Source organism: Chlorocebus sabaeus, chromosome 15 (genome assembly GCF_047675955.1).
Source record: "Chlorocebus sabaeus isolate Y175 chromosome 15, mChlSab1.0.hap1, whole genome shotgun sequence".
Lineage (NCBI taxonomy): Eukaryota > Metazoa > Chordata > Mammalia > Primates > Cercopithecidae > Chlorocebus > Chlorocebus sabaeus.
In genome coordinates, this window is record NC_132918.1 from 68,868,893 (window position 1) to 68,890,021 (window position 21,129).

General features: G+C 38.7%; 1 protein-coding gene across 2 annotated transcripts in view; it reads left to right on the plus strand.

Annotated features, from left to right (window-relative positions):
• Positions 1 to 21,129, plus strand: part of UBE2E2 (ubiquitin conjugating enzyme E2 E2) — a 377,612-nt gene that overhangs the window by 275,535 nt on the left and 80,948 nt on the right. For both annotated transcript variants that reach the window (XM_008009278.3, XM_008009279.3), the window contains exon 4: positions 16,105 to 16,237. In XM_008009278.3, coding sequence (XP_008007469.1) covers positions 16,105 to 16,237 — 133 coding nt within the window. The remainder of the gene's footprint in view (positions 1 to 16,104; positions 16,238 to 21,129) is intronic.

Genomic DNA, 21,129 nt, shown 5'->3' on the forward strand with positions numbered 1-21,129 from the left:
TACCTTCTCTCTTCTTGCCCAGACAGGAAGCCCTTTGGGAATCAAGAATGTTCTTTATCTTGCCTAGATCACAGTACCGTGCCCTACACATAATGAGCACTGACACAAGATGTGTGTTTTACTCCATTTTCATACTGCTGTAAAGAAATACCCAAGACTGGGTAATTTATAAAGAAAAAGAGGTATAATGAACTCACAGTTTCACATGGCTAGAAGGCCTCACAATCATGGCAGGAGGTGAAGGGGGAGCAAAGGCAGGTCTTACATGGTGGCAGGCAAGAGAGTGTGTGCAGGAGAACTGCCCTTTATAAAACTTTCAGATCTCATGCGATTTATTCACTCTCAGGAGAACAGCATGGGAAAAACCCACCCCCGTGATTCAGTTACCTCCCACTGGGTCCCTCCATGACACATGGGGATTATGGGAACTACAATTGAAGAAGAAATTTGGGTGGGAACACAGTCAAGCCATATCAGTGGGTAACTACTGAAAATAAGTCTCAACACTGTATAGCTAGTATTTTAGTCCTGTGGGAGTCTTGATTTCCTGAAGTAATCATAGGAAAGTATTTAAGTGAGTCCACTTAACACTACTTTTTTTTTTTGAGATGGAGTCTCGCTCTGTGACCCAGGCTGGAGTGCAGTGGCATGATCTTGGCTCACTGCAGCCTCCTCATCCAGGGTTCAAGCCTCCCAAGTAATCTCAGCCTCCCAAGTACAGTAGCTGGGCGTGGTTACAGGTGCCTGCAACCACGCCCAGCTACTTTTTGTATTTTTAATAGAGACAGGGTTTCATTATGTTGGCCAGGCTGATCTCCAACTCCTAACCTCAAGTGATCCACCCACTTCATCCTCCCAAAGTGCTGGGATTACAGGCATGAGCCACATCTGGCCTCAACACTACTTCTTGTTGGCAATCAATCAATATCTTTTATTCTTGGATTATTATTTACAGAGCCTATTTTAACTATCTAGCACTTTTCTTCCTGAACAGAGCTGACACTTGGCCTTTCTTCCCCTAAACTTAAAAAAAAGAAAAAAAAGAAAAACAAAAACAAACCTCTTGTTTTTGTTGAAGTAGTAATGTGTGTATATCATGGAGGTGAGAGGATTAATTGTAAAGCCACTGTTTCAGAGTATGTGGGAACTTTGTCCTGGCTCTGCCTTCAGATGTTATAGAATGGATGATGCAAAACTGAAGGTATTCTTCACTGAATTATAAACCAAGAATGGTGGGATTTATCAGGTCATTTGTGCATTTTTTTCATGATCTCAGCATTTGGTGGGGAGAAGTATGGGGGACAGAGAGACGTTAGCATGCAAGATGTCATACAGCTGGTATAGAAGAGGGAAATTAGAGCTCTTAAAGAGAAATTCTTACTGTTTCCATGGTATAAGTGCAGAGGTCAAGGAAGAGGTGAGCCCTCCTAGTTTCTTGCTTTGCCTGGTAACAGTAGTGTCACGGGATCCTCAGGTGTCACTTCACCAGCTGGAAACCTGTGACTGGCAGCGCCTCTGCTTGAGTTTTGCTCATGCCCACTGGGTTTGTTCCACCCACTCGGCCCAGCAGGCTACACTCAGCTTGCACTACTGGCCTGGATCTTACACCTGCCAAGGGTGAGCCAGGCACAAAGTGGCGAGGGGTGTGTGAGTGAGCAATTGTGAGGTCTGGTCACTGCACACAGCCAGGTACACCAGCTCCTGTGGCAAGGCGGGCAGCTATGGGTGCCAGCTCTGTGCAAGGCTGTTGCTGTAACAGATGTACCACAAGAGGCTTCCACTGCAGGCACCCACATCCAGACAAGGGGAATGCAGTGGTACCTGAAAGCTCAGAGATGCCAGGAACTGCAGAGCCCCATAGAAGGTATTATAGTGTGTCACGGCTCTGGCTCAGGGAGCCCTGAGATCTGGGTTTCCAGGAGAGCTGCAGCTCTTCTTTCTCTTTGCCTGCAGCGTGGCAAATGGAGGAGAGCATGTTTTCACGGGGGCATGTTTCAGCTTGTTTGTACTACAGCTCTTTCAGTCCCACCATCCTGCTCCAGCCCACGGCTCCTGAGCTGACCTGGCCCTGCCACTGCAGTTTTCAAGTTCTTGTCCCACATCTGGGAAGAATGAGGTTATGCAGACAACTGGAGGGTGAGCAAGACAGAGAGAAGCTTTATTGAGTGACAGAACAGCTCTCAGGAGACCCAAAGTGGGTAACTCCTTTCAGCAGGCAGGTTGTACCAGTGAATGTCTGAGTCTGGCTGAGTCTGAGGTTTTTATGTGCTCAGAATGAAGGAAGTATGTGCTGATTGGTCCATGGTCGGGCCTAGAAAAAGCACCATTCGACTGGCCAAGAGGCATCAATGAAGTTCTCACTCTGGGTTGCATACTCCACCTTGGATTGGCAGCCCAGTCCCCAGAATTCAGGTGGTTCCTGGCTTGAAGGTGGGATTTCACCGGGACCTACCACCTCCCACATAGGTACCTGTCTGCCTCCCACCACCATCAACATGCTGTCTGTGGTACCCAGGCTGTCTATGCTGAGGGGTGCCTACAGGCCCATGCTGAGTTTCCCTCAACACCCCCGGCCTCCCTCCCTGAGCTCATCAGCACCCAAAGCTTCAGAGGGGGCCAAAGTGGTGGGGGTGGGGGGCTGGCATGTCAGCACCAGCCCAAGTGTGTGCACACCCAACCAGGTTGCAACAGTGCCCAGGCTCAGCTATAACTTTGCTCTGCACTGGAGCAGGTGCTGGGACCAGGAATAGGCCAGGGAATGGGAGCAGGCACTTACGAGCCTGCAGGGGCAGGGGGCTTTCCAGGTCCTAAGAGCACAGGAATGCCCAGGTCAGAACCACTGCTGGGCAGCTGCAGCTGCGCCTAGAAGTGCAGGCCCCCACCCTGCCAACTCGGTAGGGTCTGGGGATTCCACTGGGATCACCTGTTCCCTGCCCCTGCCAGCTTCACAGAGCGCACAGCCCCAGACATGCCTCCGCCACTATGGCCAGTGTCCCCACAGTGGCCAATCCAGATGCGCTACCACCACCATCAATAGCATAAACTTACATAGCCCTTACTATGAGCCAGGCACTGTTCTAGGCACTTTACATATATTCATTTGATGCTCACATCAACTTTCTGAAGTAGCTACTTTTTCAGAGATGGACAACTGTAACATCAAGAGATTAAGTAACTTGTTCTGAGTTACAAGGTAAGTGGCAGTGCAGGCTTTGGACCCTTCATCTCTGGATCTGAAGCGTACTTTCTTTACCACTATGTTATGGTAATAGATTCATGTTCTACGTTAGATATTTCTTTATTATTCTTCAACAAGCATTTATTAAGTGTCTCTGTGTATAGGTCACTTTTGCTGTTAGTCTTCTGGTTGAGTTGTCTTCCACTTCCTCTGCTTTGATAACGTTGGCTTCCAAACAGCATGGTAGAAGAGGACAGTGATGATGGGTCTTGGAGCTAGATGATTGTGTAAGGAATTAAAAAAAAAATGCAGATAGTGGGATATCACAGCCAACCTTTTTAGGAATAAACTAAACAACTGTATGAAGAAATTGTTTATTATTTTCATAGATAGCCAAGAAACAAAAGATGTTCTCAGCCAAAGAAAAGTGTATTGAGTGTCTTGTAGGTATTTAACCCACTTTAGAAACAATTTGTCTTGATAATAACTATACAAATTACATTTCTTTTTTTTTAAATTAGACCTTTAAGTTCTGGGGTACATGTGCAGAACATGCAGTTTTGTTACATAGGTATACACGGGCCATGATGGTTTGCTGCACTCATCAACCCGTCACCTACGTTAGGTATTTCTCCAAATGTTATCCCTCCGCTAGCGCCCCCACCCCCCGACAGGCCCCGGTGTGTGATGTTCTCCTCCCTCTGTCCATGTGTTCTCATTGTTCAACTCCCACTTGAGTGAGAACACAAATTACATACCTTAACTAATCTGTCTGAGATAGTTAACTGTCCCTCCGATCTGCCCCATCTTAAAAATGAAATTTTTACTGTGATTACTTTTGTAAATATTAGAAAGTAATAATTATGCAATTAGAATGATACCAGGGAGCTTTACATTCCGCCATGTATGAGTAGTAACATTTTTGAGAATTGAAAATTTTTGAGAAGGGATTTGGCTTCCTGAAAACTGTGTAGGTACAGCAGTGGTTTGCATTCTTGTCAAAAGCTTGTTTATACTGCAGATAAGATGGGTAGATACATTAAAACTCCACAGCTTCCCTCTCTAACAGGTGGGAGGTGGGGGTGGAATTAATTTAAGAAATACTCTTTGCTACATTGGCTAGCTCACAGGCCCAAGTGTTCTTACAGTACAGATAAGAGAGGCTATTTCTGGAAACCCTGAGTATCTTGAGGCCTTTCATTACATATTTGAAACATGCCCAGGAAGAAAAGGTTGAAAAATACACTCCGATGCGCAACTTAATCTCTGGTGTCCGTCAAGCAGGGTAGTTTATCATAATGGTTACCTTTCTGGTTTTTTTCTTCAGTCTTCGTATCTAATTGGCAGGAGTAGTGACAGGGTAAGAGTCTTCACTTTAGAATTAGAGCAGTGGTCCCCCACCTTTTTGGCACCATGAACCAGTTTCATAGAAGACAATTTTTCAACAGATGGCGTGGGTCGGGGGATGGTTTTGGGATGATTCAAGCACGTTACATTTATTATGCACTTTATTTCTATTATTACATTGTAATACATAATGAAATAATTATGTAACTCACCATCATGTAGAATCAGTGGGAGACCTGAGCTTGTTTTTCTACATCTAGACGGTCCCATCTGAGGGTGATGGGAGACAGTAACAGATCGTTAGGTACTAGATTCTCATAAGGAGCGCACAACCTAGATCCTCGCATGCACACTTCACAGTAGGGTTTGCGTTCCTATGAGAATCTAATGCCACCAGTGATCTGACAGGAAGAGGACATTAGCATGCAAGATGTCATACAACTGATATAGAAAAGGGAAATTAGAGCCCTTAAAGAGAAACTTACTGTTGCCATGGTATAAGTGCAGAGGTCAAGGAAGAGGTGAGCCCTACTAGTTTCTTGCTTTGCCTTGTAACAACAACAGTGTCACGGGATAATGCGAGTAATATGAACAATGGGGAGCGCCTGTAAGTACACATGAAGCTTTGCTCACTCACCTGCTGCTTACCTCCTGCTGTGTGGCCTGCTTCCTAACAGGCCACGGACTGGTACTGGGAGTTGGGGAACCCTGGATTAGAGGGTTCAGGTTTTCTTCTCTGGGTGTGACCTTGAGCAAAGCACTTCACTTTTCTGACCCTTAATATTATTGCCTTTGAAGTGAAGGCTTTCAGTGGAAGCATTCAGCAGAGAAGGAGCCTTTTCATTTTTCCTAAGTATTCCTTTCTTTCCCCTTCCCCCATATACATGCTGAGAATCACTGCTGAAGTGAGCCATTTTTACTGCAAGGAGAGAAAGGTATAGTGGAAAAGGGGAAAAAAGGTTGAGAACAACACAGCTCATTTCTAGAGTCGTTTCAGCTAATTAAAGGATTGCAGATTTTGTAATTCAGTATTTTAATTCTGATTGATTTTATGCCTAATTGTCCAACTGAATGGATTTCTATTCCAGTTCTAATGCTTGCTTGCTTCTGTGTTATAAAAAAAAGTTGAAATCTAGATGGTTTCCAAAGTCTTTATAATCATAACCTATTTCTAACAACCCATGTATATACAGGTTGAACATCCAAAATTTGAAAATTTTAAATCTGGAAAACTTTTGGTCCCAAGCATTTCAATAAGAGATACTCAACGTGTAAAAAGTAAGACTTAGTTCTTGTTGATTCCATGGTTGATCTTTATGTTTACAAGTAAATACGTATTATAAAAGTGTAGCTTAAAAAGAAAAGGAAGATTATACAGTTTTTCCCTGTAGTCTTTCTTCCTTTTCCCAATTTCTCTACTTATCCCTGCTCACTACTTTATTCAGTTATGTGTCTTAAAATTTTAAGTCTGTTGGCATAGTTGTGTACTCATTGCGGTGTATCCACACATTGGGAAAATGAAATATACACACCGGTAACACAAAAAGAGGCAGGGAAGTCGAGGAGTGTCATGAACTTGCTGAAGAAGTCTTCCTTTCTCAGTGACTCATAGAAGGCTAGTTCACTCTCTAAGCTTGCTGGCTACTACTTTCCCTGGGAAAGGGAAGTATTATGATTATTAAGTAGTAGTTATTTTTTCATTTAAAATATTCTTTTTCTTCTATTTCTTCCTCTCTGCTAAGTTGTTGACAGTGATATAACAAAGGGTACAGAGTAGGTAACAATAGTGACTTTAAAATGATATTTGGTGAAAGATCACCAAAATCATTTTTTTCATCTTTACATCTCAAATCTGTAAAGTGTGATTGAGGGTAAACATCATTCCTGTTCATTAAGCACTCACTGACCAAAAAGTACAAAATAATTATTTTTCTTGGAATATTTCAGGAGAATTAGAACCAGATGTTTAAGGACTAGAAAGAAGCCTTATGGAGGATAAAATTAACAGTCCAGTTCTGCATGGAGTTCAGTGTATGAAATGGATCTTTTCTATCAGCCCTATTATATGCTAACTTCCTAAGATGTTTTGGTAGACTTTGGCAGTATTGGTTTTTAGAAAAAATTAATACAAATACAGGGAATCTCAGGGGTTTATGGAATACTAGTCTTCATTTGTCCTCCTCTCAGACACTACAGAACTGGCCTGTTTCTGAACACCCTCTGGGGGGCATAGGGAATGCCTTTTCACTGTCAGTATAGAGTTCTTTTTTTCCTATGATCCAGTTAATACTGTTTCTTAATATGTCTTTTTCCACCAAAATTAGAGGTCCTATGTATATGTTTTCATAACGTTTATATTTGCACAGAATGGAGAACCTAGTACAGCTTTTAGCAGATCGGAAAGGTTGCAGCTAAGTTATGGACTAGGGGTCAAATAGAATGGTCAGACCTACAGAACATCTTATGCAAAAGCCAGGAGACAAGAAAGAGCCCAGCTCTCTTGAAAGCTCTGCAGGTAGTTCCAGTATGATTGGAGTAATCGAGTTGAAGGGGAGCTTTGGGATGGCAAGGGGTGGGACCAGAAGTGTAAGCAGGAGCCAATTCTTTATGAAAGACCTTGTATGCTACAAAGAACTTTGGGCTTGATCATGAAGAACCTAGAGAAAGCAGGGAAGCAAAAGATCCTACTTAAAGGAGCTTCTGGAAATTACCCTATCTGCAGTTTGGTGAACAGATTGGAAGGAAGCAAAACTGGAGGCAGGGAAACCATGCAAGACGCTGGTGCCATAATCTAAATGAGAGCTGATGCGGCCAATAATCATAGTACAGAGAGAACACTGAAGTAAGATTCAACAGGATTTGGGGGACTTAGAGCAGAGGAGAAAAAAGAGGCATGGTCAAGGATGACTCTCAGATTTATGACCAGATTAGAGATGCTAACAGTTTGGTAGGTGATTGTCAAAGGTAGATAATGAGATACCCAGAATGAAGGTGAAAAGACTAGGTAGCTGACGGTAGAGCCCCTAAGTAGGCAGACATTGAAGAGGACAAACAAAATGGAGTAGAACCCTAAATTAGAGGGAGACTGCCACTAGAGAAACACCTTCTCTAGTGGTGTATGCCAAAATCTCAATATCCCTGCAGCTAGCTTCCAAAGGGGCTTTAGACATAGGTGCAGTATATAGTTTGAATGTGAACAATGTACTTTCCCACAGGAAGGATGAATTCAGTTACATGGACTCTGCTTATAAGGAAGGATTGCTAAAGCTTTTGAAAAATCCCCTCGTCATCTTCTCACTACCCCATCCCTAGTAATTTCAGGTCAGTTCCCTGGATTTACAAGGACTGAACACCTATTGTTCAGACAAGATGTTCCCTACCTGATCAGTCACACACATATTGTAAGATAATTTCACTGGGTTGTGGGATTAACAGACAGCAATTCTCACTTGCTGTGTAGTACGATTAGATTTTTTAAACACACAATTTAGGTATCCATTGCCGTTAAAACTTTATTTTCAGCTAGCTTATTCTATGAATATTAATTTTAAAAAGCCCATTCCCCTTTAATTTATTCGAGTTATGCCATCAATTATAATCCCTTCAATCAAGATTTAGACTTATAATATACATAGCTAATGTTTATTCAGCATTTGGTATGTTCAAGCAAGGTTCTAAGCACTTTTTTTGTAATAATATCATTAAACCTCCCAATAACCTCCCAGCTTCTTTGATTCATGAAGTAGAAATATACTGTGAGCTATGTATGTAATTTTAAATATCCTAGTAGTCACATTAAAAAGAGGAAAAAAGAAATAGGTGAATTTTATTTTAATACATTTTTAGCCCGCCATTTCAACCGGTAATTATTATTAACCTGTAATTATTAAATAGATAAAGAGTAATTATTAAAATTACTAATGAGATATTTTACTTTATTTTGAGGTACCATTATCTCATTTTACTTACGAAGGGATTGAGGCACAGAAAGGTTAAGTGAAAAGTGGTGGCAAGTCATACATATTCTTTCTACGGAGCCAGAATCCCAACATTGCCAAGGCATCCTTCCTCTTTACGTGTCCCAAAGTCAGTGTTAAGTGAAAAAGCAGTAGACAGAGCCAAAAACTCTTGGTCTTAGAATCACAGATGTGGCACAGCAGATTGAAAAGTATTCAGTATATTAAAAGCATCTTATGATCTTAAGTAAAGACAGTGAGAGCCTAATTATTTTCATGACTTTTATTGCATGTAATATTTCAGCTGTACATAGGGGCTCATCCACTGTAGGCTGCAGCATGGGAAGCTGAACGTGGTTTGATTCCGTTGCAGAATTTCTCCTGAAGCAGCAACCTTGGGCATTCAGCCAAATCGTAATTTTTCATTCTAAAAGATTTACCTCATTGTGTTTTTATTTTGAAATTTAACTATGAAAGCTTTAGGTTTTTTTCTTATTAAAAAAAAAATCTGAAAATAAAACAGTAAGGGAATTGATCATTTTCAGAATGTTGCAAGTGGGAAAACATTACTAAATAACCTAATACCTGAAAATCCTGATGTTAAATAAACATTCTATTCATTGATAATTTAAATTTCCTAAGAGTGGCAGCAGTGAATATACATGTTTTCTAAAGTTCTGCTATGTCTAAATATACATCATAAGATTAGTTTACAGAATCATTACTATTATTTTTTGATGTACACATCTTTGTAGCCTTGTTTTTCAGTTCTGAAACCATTCTTATAAATTTACAAAACAGCCTCTTTGAGTGTATTTTTGATCATCTACAACATGTAACAGCAACCACAACAGTAACTGACCTTTGGAGGGTTACTATTTTCCAAGTTGTGTGAGTACAATTCTACTAAAAATTTACAAGATTGGTACTATAATTATCTCATTTTGCAGTCGAGGAAACTAAGACATAGAAAAATTACACATTTACCCAGGTCCTACCAGGCTTTAAATGCCAAGGCTAGGATTCAGACAACTTAGTCTGACTCCAGAGCCTGTTTATGTTCTTCATCATTGCTCTGTACTGCAAGTGTCCTCCGGCACCAAATTTTATTTGATCAGCTTGAGAGATAAGTGATCATTAAAAGTAAAAAACAGTTTACTGACTTTTTTTTTTTTTTTTTTGAGACAGAGTCTCGCACTGTTGCCTAGGCTGGAGTGCAGTGGCTGGATCTGAGCTCACTGCAAGTTCCGCCTCCCGGGTTCATGCCATTCTCCTGCCTTAGCCTCCCGAGTAGCTGGGACTACAGGCGCCGCCACCACACCCTGCTAGTTTATTTTTTGTATTTTTTTTAGTAGAGACGGGGTTTCACCGTGTTAGCCAGGATGGTCTCGATCTCCTGACCTCATGATCCGCCCGTTTCGGCCTCCCAAAGTGCTGGGATTACAGGCTTGTGCCACCGCGCCCAGCCCAGTCTACAGATTTCTTTCTCAATTCTTGATTCATGATTTAGAAATATGATGTGAGCCATGTATGTAATTTTAAATTTCCTGATAGCCACTCTAAAGGAAAAAGCAATAGGCGAAGCATATTTTAATAAATTTTTACACCGGTACATTCCAAGTATTATACCATTTCAACATGTAGTTGTTCGTTAATTATTAAATTAACAGGTAAATAGTAATTAAAATTATTAATGAGCTATTTTACTTTCTTTTGCATTAAGTCTTCAAACTTTGGTGTATATTTTACACATACAGAAAGCACATTTCAATTTGCCTAGCCACATTTCAAGTGCTTAATAGCCACATGGCTACCATATTATACAGCAAAGTTTTGGATGTTGGGTTCTCAACTGGTACGTATCCAAATAGGAGTGGGGCAGAGGGCTGTGCAGTTGAAGAACCACTGCTGTAAGCTTTGGGATTTCAAGTGATACATTTCTAAAATGTTAGAAGATTTCTAAAATGTTAAAATTTTTATATGAGGGAAATAGTTGTATGTGCATTTTTTTTTTTTTTTTTTTTTTTAGAGTCTTACTCTGCCACCCAGGCTGGAGTGCAGTGGCGTGATCTTGGCTCATTGCAACCTCCACCTCCTAGGTTCAAGCAATTCTCCTGCCTCAGATAGTATCCCATCTCCTATCTCCTGGGATAGGAGTATCCCAGATACTCCTCCCAAGTAGCTGGGATTACAGGCGCCCACCACCACACCTGGCAAATTTTTGTATTTTATTAATAGAGATGGGGTTTCACCAGGTTGGCCAGGCTGGTCTGGAACTCCTGGCCTCAAATGATCCGCCTGCCTCGGCCTCCGAAAGTGCTGTGATTGCAGGCTAGTTTTATATGCATTTTAGAAGACCAGTCTGTTATCAAGATAGTTTGTTGCTACTGGCTAAGATTTCTTAAAGAGGCACACTTTGACAACATAAACCAATTCAGAGTGATAATATTAGCTGGGTTATTTTAGCCCACTGTTAATAACTACATAGACAGCTGACTAACTTCAAAGAACCAATAAAACTTGGAGTTCTGACTGAGAGCCAAATAAAACTTGGAATGGGCAAAAATTGGGTTTATATTATCTGCAGACATTGCCCTTCTTGGTGGGATACTGCTGTCTTCTACTTCGGAGTCCCTTCCTCAGCCGCACTATTTGGTAGCGACTCCTTATTTAGCCTGTATCTTATAATTTACTGTGGTTACCATCCTTGGGAGGCTATTTTAAGATTTCTTACAGTGACTCAGAGAAATTATAGCTTGGGATTTGCTAGATGTGTTTGTGTATGTTATTTCATAGCTATATACACTCACCTGTGTGTATTTTTTAACTGAATGTATTAATCTACCTTGAAGTAATGTTGTAACCATAAACCTGTAATTTTCTCTACGTTTAAGATCTTCCTTCTGATAAGGTTATCTATTCATATTGGATTTAATTATAGCTCAAGGCATAACCATGTGTATTATTCCTCTGAGTGAGTGAGCCTGTCTGGCAACAAGAGGCTGTTGTTGCCAAAGCTTTATTGTCATCTGGGCTGAATATACTCCATCTGTGCCTCATTGCCAGCCTCAGGAGAAGGAGGTAACGGGGCAATGGGGGAGGAATGCTGTACTGTAGTCCCTTACACCACTGCTTCTCAATATATTCCAGCCCTTTGCAATGAACTAGGATAACTGTGATTTTATTGACTTCATCTTTTTTTAAACAAGAGAAATCAAACACTAGAAATAAAATTTAACTCTGCTTCATTTCCCATCTCTACATCTATTTCCTCCCATCTCCCAACTCCCCTTCATCCCTTGTTGTTCTCATAACCACTATCATGAATTTAGGTTTATCTTTCCAGATAATTTCTTAAAAGACTTGGACATAGATATGTATCCATAAATAATATAAAATATTCATACCATAGGACCTGTAAATTCATACAGTAGGATCTTATAAATTAAAAAAGTAGGATCGTTTTTTAATTTATACAGTAGGATCACACTGTACATATGCAACATGTTGCTTTTCTTACCATATTGGTAGATTGACATAATTTTTCTTAATGTAAGAATTTGGTACATATGTAATAATGTATCTAACACATGGCAGATTAGAAAACCTAGTAATAAAACAGAAAGCACCTGAGTCCACTGCACACACTGAGAAGTAAAACATACCCAGAACCATTGAAGCTCCAGTGTGCTGCTTCTCTAACCTCTGTTCCCACCCAGGAAACCACTCTTCTGAACTTTCTTCTTACTCCTTTTCTTTTCTTACCTCATATTTCTATGTCCCTCAATAGTATATATCCTTGTTTGCTTGTTTTTAAGCTTTGTAGAAATAGTATCATACTGTATATATTCTTTTTAGTCTTAATTTTTTATTCAATATATTTTTAAGATTCATTCATGTTAATCTGTATATTTTCACTGCTGTATAGTATTCCTACCCATTTTTCTGTCAGTAGCCATTTGTGTTGTCTCCAATTTTGCTATTATAAATAGTGCTTCTGTAAACATTCTCAGTGTCTTCTGGTGATACACACATGTAAAAGTTTCTCTGTAGTATATACCTGGGAGTATAATTGCTATGTTGTAAAATATGTGTACAGTTGACCCTTGAACAACTCAGGGGTTAGAGGTACCAACCCCCCATGCCATCAAAAATTCACATATAACTTCTGACTTTCTCCAAATTTAACTACTAATAATACCCTACTGTTGACAAGAAGCCTTACTCATAACGTAAACCTTTCAGTTAGCACATGTTTTGCATGTTATATGTATATATGCTGTATTCTTACAATAAAGTAAACTAGAAAAGAGAAAATATTAAGAAAGTCATAAGGAAGAGAAAATGCATTTACAGTACTGTACTGTGTTTATTGTTACCCTAAGTTTATATCATCTGTTTACAAGATGAAATGGCAGCTAACCACAACTGTAGACCTCAATCTACAGTGTATGTCAAGTAATTCAACTTTTTCTTGTAATGGCATGACTTTTCTCTGCTTGTTGGGAGCACTTCCAGAATCACTAGTGGCCCTTCGTATGGATCCCATGGTGTTATTTAAGGTTTACGGTATTGCACAAACACAATGAAAAATAGGCGAGAACTGAGAGAGATCAGCTTTTACCGCAGTATGCAATTTGCTGGAGAGATGAACTGCTCATGCAGAGATGATTTTTGTCACATGGCGTTTTAGGCATTTTAGGCAGCTATTGGCAATAGCTGAGTTCATTGCAATAGCAACAGGAGGTGGCTACAAGATTATTACAGTAGTACAGTGTGTACCACAGTTACTTTTATGCATTTTATTGTGATTTAATACTCTCTGTGTTTGCTTACATTTCTTTTAAATGCACATGGCGTCATGTATGGTTTGTGTGTATAATTTTAACTTTTCCATAAGAGATTGGTATATATTTTCTGGTAGTAAATGAGAAAAACTAATACCTTTGTATATTTTGTGCACTCATGACATTCCTAACTTTCTCTTAATTTTTCAGTATTTCTAGGCTAGTGCTTTGTCAGCGAATTTTTTCAAATTGTCACGAATCTCAAATTTTTCTAGTGTATTTTCTTGAAATTTGCTTCATCTAAGTTGACCCACGCAATGCAGACCTGTTGTTTAGGGGTCAACTATATATTCAACTTAACTAGATGAGCCTATGTTCTTATCCAGAGTGATTACTCATACTCATCAGCAGTACATAGCAGTTCTGGTTTTTCCACATCCTCATCAACACGTGGTTTTATCTGGCATTTATTTTTGCCTTTGCATTTTGTAAAATAATATTACTGAATTGTGATTTTCAGTTTCATTTCCCCGATTTTGATGATATTGAGCATTTTTCATATGATTATTGGCCATTTGTGTTTCCCTTTTTTTGGAAATATTTATGTATTTTTTAATAGAGTTAGTCTTTTTTTAGTTGATTCTTAGGAACTTGTATATTCTCAACACTAGCATTTGGTCACTTTTATATGATCCAAATATCTTTTCTCAGTTTATGGCTTGCCTTGTCACTCTCTTCAGTCAAACTCTAAAATTTTGACTTTTGCATTTAAATATTTAATCCATCTGCAACAGAGTTTGTTTATTTACTGAGGGTAAAAATCCAGTTTCTCTGATTTTCAAATATAAAAACTTTTCCTAGTCCCATCAGTTGACATAAATCAGGTTTTCTTATGTGTGTGGAAAAGTTTAAGGAATTTCTTTGAGCTTCCAAAAAAAGTTGTAAATCAGCTTGTCGAATTTTGGTTTTAAAAAGCAGTTGGACTTTTTAATTGGAATTGTGATTAATCAATTTGGGGAAATTGACATCTGATATCAGGTCTCCCTACCCATAAACTTGGTATCTCTCTCCATTTATTTAACTCTTATGAGTATTTTTCAGTAAGTTTTATATAATTTTCTCCATAAAGATCTTACACATCTTTTATGACTTTATTCATAGCTTCCTTACAAGACCTATTGCAACTCATTTAAAAATACATTTTCTAGGAGCCAGGTGTGGTCCAGTGATGCGTGCCCGTAAACCCAGCTACTTGAGAGGCTGAGACCAAAGAATGACTTGAGCCCAGGAGTCCAAGACTAGCCTGGGCAACATAGTGAGACCCTGTCTCAAAAAAAAAAAATGCATTTTCTGGTGGTGTATTGAAATGAAGTTGATATTTGGATATTGAACTTATATCTAGCAATTTCGCTAAACTCTTTTTATTAAGTTTAATAGATTGTGTATATATACATATATATAGTATTTAGGTTCACAGGGAAAAAAGCCCATACAAATATATATATATATATTTGTAGTATTTAGGTTCACGGGGAAAAAAGCCCATATATATATACTACAAATACTATTTTATTTCTTCTATCTCAATCCATATACCTTTTATTTTTCCTTCTGATTTTCATACTTTGATAAATATGATCTCTAGTACAGTACTGATTAGAAGTGGGGATAACAGCCATTCTTGTCTTATTCATCAATTTAAAGGGAGTGTTTTTAATATTTTACCATTGAATATAGTAGTTGATGTGAGGTTTTTGATAGATGTCTTTTATCAGGTTAAAGAAATTTCCTTCTATTCCACTTTTGCTAAGTTTATGGAGTTTTTTAAATTACGAATGGCTGTTTGTGATAAAATGGCTGCTTAGTAATGAGTTTTTTGTAGATATAAACTCATTTCAAAATAAGAGGGAAAAGAAGCTGAATCTTTATTGGCAACAAAATCTTTCCCAAGCCTCTTAATAGGGTTGCCTACTTTGTTATAGGGTGTGAGGAGAATTTCTAGTATTCTGTTATTATTACATGTAGGTAATAGCTTGATGAAACAAAAAGAACACTGGAAAGCTAAATCCTAATCTCATTTTGCCCTTCTTTTCACCTGAGAGAACTAATACAATTCACTTGACTCATGTGGGCCATATTGTTTTCAGCAAAATTCTCTGAAACTCAGGGACATGTGTACTGCTAGTAGTCATGTGGCTTCTTCATTTGCTTTGTTATTAATCCATCATCATCCAACATACTGACTTAGGAGGCACTAAGGACAAGGTACAATCTGTTCCTCAAGCACATTCTAGGGAGGGTGGAAAGAAGCAGTAGTTACAAAACACAGTTATAAAACAAAATGATACATCTTACCATCTACAGACATTGCTCATGATGTGTGGGTCAGGAAGTCCTTTGGGTGGGAAGAAAGAAAGGAAGATTCAGATGGGATATGATATTTGAGCAGAGACTTTGGATGATGAACATTGAACCTCCTTTGTGTTCTCAGTTGTTAGCAAAGGGATCAGACTAGTCATTCCCTAGAGGCCCTTCTAACTTTGAAATTTTGTCTCTGACATCACAAATAATTTCATGCTTTTATTAAACATTTGTGTTCCTGCCTCTGGCCTATGGTCCTTGGACTCTTGTTCCATAGGCTTAGGGTTGTGAATGACAAAAGAGGATCTTGGTGTTCTTTTATTAAGTAGTAACAATATGAATCTTAACAGAGAGTTAACTGATTAACTTTTTGTGTTTTTATGGAATTGCTCAATTGGTTATCATAAATAGATTTTGTTAAATTCCAGCCTTTATATAATTTCTAAGCACATTTCATTTGTATGTCTTATTTCAGTGCTGGACCCAAAGGAGACAACATTTATGAATGGAGGTCAACTATATTGGGACCCCCAGGATCTGTCTATGAAGGAGGGGTGTTCTTTCTTGACATTACCTTTTCACCAGACTATCCGTTTAAACCCCCTAAGGTCAGTATGAATTTTCATTGGTTTTTAGCAATATGGATTATATTTCTAGATACATATACTTAAATATACATGTCTAGGGATGCATGTCTGTTCTGTTGTCACAGACAGCTTCCCAGGATTGATAGTGTATAAAATGAAACAGTGTAAAAAAATTGTAGGTTATTTCTCCACCCCAACTTTTTACTGATTTCATTGTTTTTTCTCCTCCTTTTTCTCTTCATTATCTCCTTTCTTTGTTATACGTTTTAATGTAATATAAAACACCATGTTTTATGGGTGAAAATGGGGGCATAAGATTGGGCCAGGGTTAGTACCAGAGCCCAGAGAATCAGACATAGCCTGGAGCCAGAGCCCAAGCAAGCTAAGCGCAAGAATCAGGCTAAAGGAGGAGGAAGCCTTGCCAAGGCAAAGTTTATAGCACCAGCTATGGAGGTTTGAGTTTTAGTGCCTCTAGAGTTCAGCTGCTCACATGTAGTACACATGGACTAGTATGGAAAGTATGACCCACAGAGACGTAAAAAATCATGTTAAGAAAATTTAGTAAAGAAGTATTTATGATAGTTCATTAATGAAACTGATTAATTAATGAAAAGTCATTTATGTTCATATCTGATGTGCAAGAGTGCGGTGAAATCAGAACATGAAAGAACTCTCACTTATTTAAGCCAAGATTATATACTTTAGAAAGTCTTCACATTCCTTTCTACTGCCTATAAGTCAGATGTTTTTAAATCATGTCATCTCTATTAGCATTTGTTCTCCACTATGGCAAAGGAAATGACCCTGAGGACACTATGTTTTGGTTACCTAGAAAGAATTCTCATCTGGCCCTGACTTAACATCACAATGCACAGGGATAGAAGACTTGTTTGCATTGTGTAGGTTGGAGTAAACAATATAAGAAAACAAGAATAAGACTAGACCTTCACGATGACTTTCTATAATTCCCCTCCCTCTTCTTTTTTGCCCCTGCTCTTCCTTTCTTCCTTCCTTTCCATTGATGCTTAGATAGTGTTACCAAAGCAAAAAGTAGTAACTATAATTATCCTCAATGAGGAAACCAAGGACAGAGGAACTAAGTAACTTGTCCAGCATTATGCATCAAGCAAATTGTGGTATAAGGATTTGAATCTGGAAAGCCTGGCTCCAAAGCCCATACTTCTTCCTACATTACACAATACATTTTATTCAAGCTGTCAGGGCTGGTGGCACTGGTGACCACCAAGAGCTTGCATTTGGCAGATTTTCAGTGACAAAGCCATAGTAAATCTAATACTTATCTTCTCCCTCTACTGGATGGGACCCTTATACCTTTCTTTTCTACTTTAGACCAGCCCTTAAGTTACCTGGAGTATCTGTTGTACTACGAGGGATGTAAGGACCTTTCTTTCTCAGCCTCTACAGTAAAGGAAGCACAGAGTGAGGAAGGAGGAAGAAAACTCAGACCAGGATATTGCGCTGCTTGTAAATCTGATGTGATCTGTTCTTTGAGATTAGCAGTTTCAGAAAATGTGTGGGCTTATCCAATTTCTGAATGACAGAAATGTGTAGTTAAACAAAGCTCGAATAAGCTGGAGGGAAGAGAGTCAATCACATTCTTGACGTTCTTCACTGAGTCGAGCACTCTGCTGGGCATCCGCTCTGCCAACTCATTTCTTCTCCAGAATGCTCCAGTAAGACTAGGATGTTGCCCTGTCACAGAGGAGGAAACATAAATGAGACTTAAAGAAGTTTTCCAAGAATGTACAACCAGGAATCTACTGAAGTCTGACTCCAGGGGCTATGTACTTTCCACTGAATTATACACACTTGCCATGGAGAAGTTGACTGGTAAAAATAGGGCATGGGAGGAATGCTTTATCTGTCCTCAAATGTTTCAGGGACTATGGTGTGGGTAGGGGTTGGACTTTATCCAGGATGGTTGGATGGGACAAAAATAGAAGCAGGAGGGTGTCAGTTACAGGGAAGTAGATTTCATTTTTTTCTGAGGGAAATCTGACCCACAGTTGGACAGTCAACTTGTGTGTGACTCTACTTCTGAGACACCATACTTCCCTTTACTAGGAGTGTTCAAGAAAAAACTAAGTTACTACCTGTCAAGAATCTTACCAGAAAATAATTGAATCCCTCCACGTAATGAGTTGGACCAGACAATCTCTAAGGAGAAAAAAAAATCAAACTTTGGTACCTAGAAACACAGTTCAAATGCACATTTGATAGATATCTGTGGAAAGTTTTTAAAAGCAAATTATCACCTCCTAATATGTCAGTTTTAGAAATCAGATTTTGTAGATAGGTGTGTTACTCAAGGGAGAAAAAACTTGGGGTGTAGTGAAGGCTATTAAGTAAAACAAATACTTTTATTATTAATAGTTTTGATGTAACATCTCCATGCCTTTCTAGTGTCCCGTTAGTTTAAATAGTACATGTTTCAAGTTGTCTTGGGTTTTTTTCTCTGCTACTTGGTATTTTTCTCTCCTTTGCTCTTTTTTTTTTTTTTTTTTTTTTTTCCCCCACGTTAGCCATGCATTTTGATTCCTGCAGCATTTCCCAATACTCTGAAGAATGAACCAGGGAAGCAGTAGTTGTCAGGGGAAATTACTTATAAGAGCAGAGGCTTATCAAAACATCGGATGGGCTAGCTGATGGGCTAGCTGATGGTTATTTGTGTGGATATACATACCATAAAATTAGTCCGTAGCATGATTGGGTTCATGAGATTATTTTTTCCAAATTCTCATAAATAGAACCTTTTATGAGTACTTCTAAACACTGTAGAGCTCCAGTGTAGCTTTTAAAGGTCAGAGGAGCGATTTGAGATGCCCCTTCTTGTTGCAGGAACTTTTTCACAGTAGGGCTTGATCAGGTTGAACACCCTATATTCCACTGCCCAATTGTTAAAGATCAGAGATGAGCTCTTTTAGTAATTTCTTCCAGAATTTGCCAAATTCTAATAAGGCAAGCCAAACAATTACTACCTGAGTACATAACGTTCATTAAACTTAGTGTTCTAGTTTTAAATAGGTTGACTACTAGTACTTTTCAAATGCTGTATTTCAGTACAATTTTTAGGACATTGAATTTCTTATATGTTTATGCCTTTTACTTAACCTATAGCACAATTTTACTATTTCAAAGTATGTAAGGCATTTTACATGGTATCTTTTCTTGTGTGACATTGTCCATTGCATCTGTTGTCAGGTCTTCAATTGAGTACTTAACCTCCAATTATAATATGATTTCTCTGAGAAAATACCTGTTTAATAGAACTCCATCTAGGAATACTACATTATGGTCAAAAAGAAAAGTGTAATGAACTGCTAGTGTGTATAAAAGCTTTTTACACCTATTTATTTTTCAGTGTAGACGTATGTTTTAATGTTTTAATTCAAATATCTGTTTTCAAGGTAGAAGTTGCTTTGTTTGTTTGTTTGTTTGTTTTTTGAGAAACAGTTCACTCTTTTGCCCAGGCTGGAGTGAAGTGGCACGATCTCAGCTCACTGCAACCTCCGCCCCCTGGATTCAAGTGATTTTCCTGCCTCAGCCTCCCGAGTAGCTGGGATTACGGCGCCTGCCACCACACTCGGCCTATTTTTTGTATTTTTAGTAGAGACAGGGTTTTGCCATGTTGGCCAGGCTAGTCTCGAACTCCTGACGACCTCAGGTGATCCACCCACTTCAGCCTCCCAAAGTGCTAGGATTACAACCCTGAGCCACCATGCCCGACCAGAAGTTACTTTGTGTTTTGTTGGGGATTAGCTTTTAGATTCATAGATAATTAGTTTTTAAATTTATAGGTAATTACTCCTCAGCCAGGTGCAGTTGCTCACTCTGGTAATCCCAGCACTTTGGGAGGCTGAGACGGGAGGATCACTTGAGATCAGGAGTTCGAGACCAGCCTGGCCAGTGTGGCAAAATCCCATCTCTACTAAAAATATAAAAATTATCTGGGCATGGTGACTCACACCTGTAGTTCCAGCTTCTCAGGAGGCTGAGGCATGAGAAGTACTGCCCAGGAGGCAGAGGCTGCAGCGAGCTGAGATCATGCCATTGCACTCCAGCCTGGGGAACAGAGCAAGACTCTGTCTCAAATAAATAAATAAATACATAAATAAATAAATAAATAAAATTACTCCTCAAAGTGCTCAAAATCTGTACTTTATTTTAAAAGTTTAATATGTAAGTATTTTAGTGTTATTCATTTTGCAGCCTACATATTTGTTATAGAATTTAAAAACTATTGCAGATAAGCAAAAGGGAAAAAAATTACCTGTAATCTCCCCCAAACTGATTATTCATGCCTTTTAGGTATATCTGTTTTAAGACTTTTGTTGCCTTCATTTGTATCATATACATATAAATATGTACACATACAGGCCTGTACATATATATATACATAAACACACATACACCTTTTTACAAAAATTGAGCCATACTCCCAATGGCTTCATGTTTACTTTTTTATCTAATGTTATATTTTCATCCAGTGCCATATATTATATATTTCCAGTAAACATTTAATTGTGTTACAGTTATAAAGGCTACCTAGTGTTCCGTTGTATAAATATGCCAAAATTTAATCACTTTCATGTGGCTGGACATTTAGGTTCTTCTCATTGCTTCTGTTATAATCAGTGATGTGATGAACATTCTTAAAATTACATATTTTTTATACTTTTATGATTATTTTCTCAGGTTAAATTTGTTGATGTAGAATTTCTAGGTAAAGAGTTTGCACATATTTATAGAGTTTTTGGTAAAGATTGACAAATTGTGCTTCAGAAAAATTGTATCAGTTTACATTGTGACCATCAACGTGACAGTGTAGAACTTCCCTACACTCCCCTCAGCTTTGAGTATTTTAGGTCTTTTTTACTGACAGTAGATGAAAA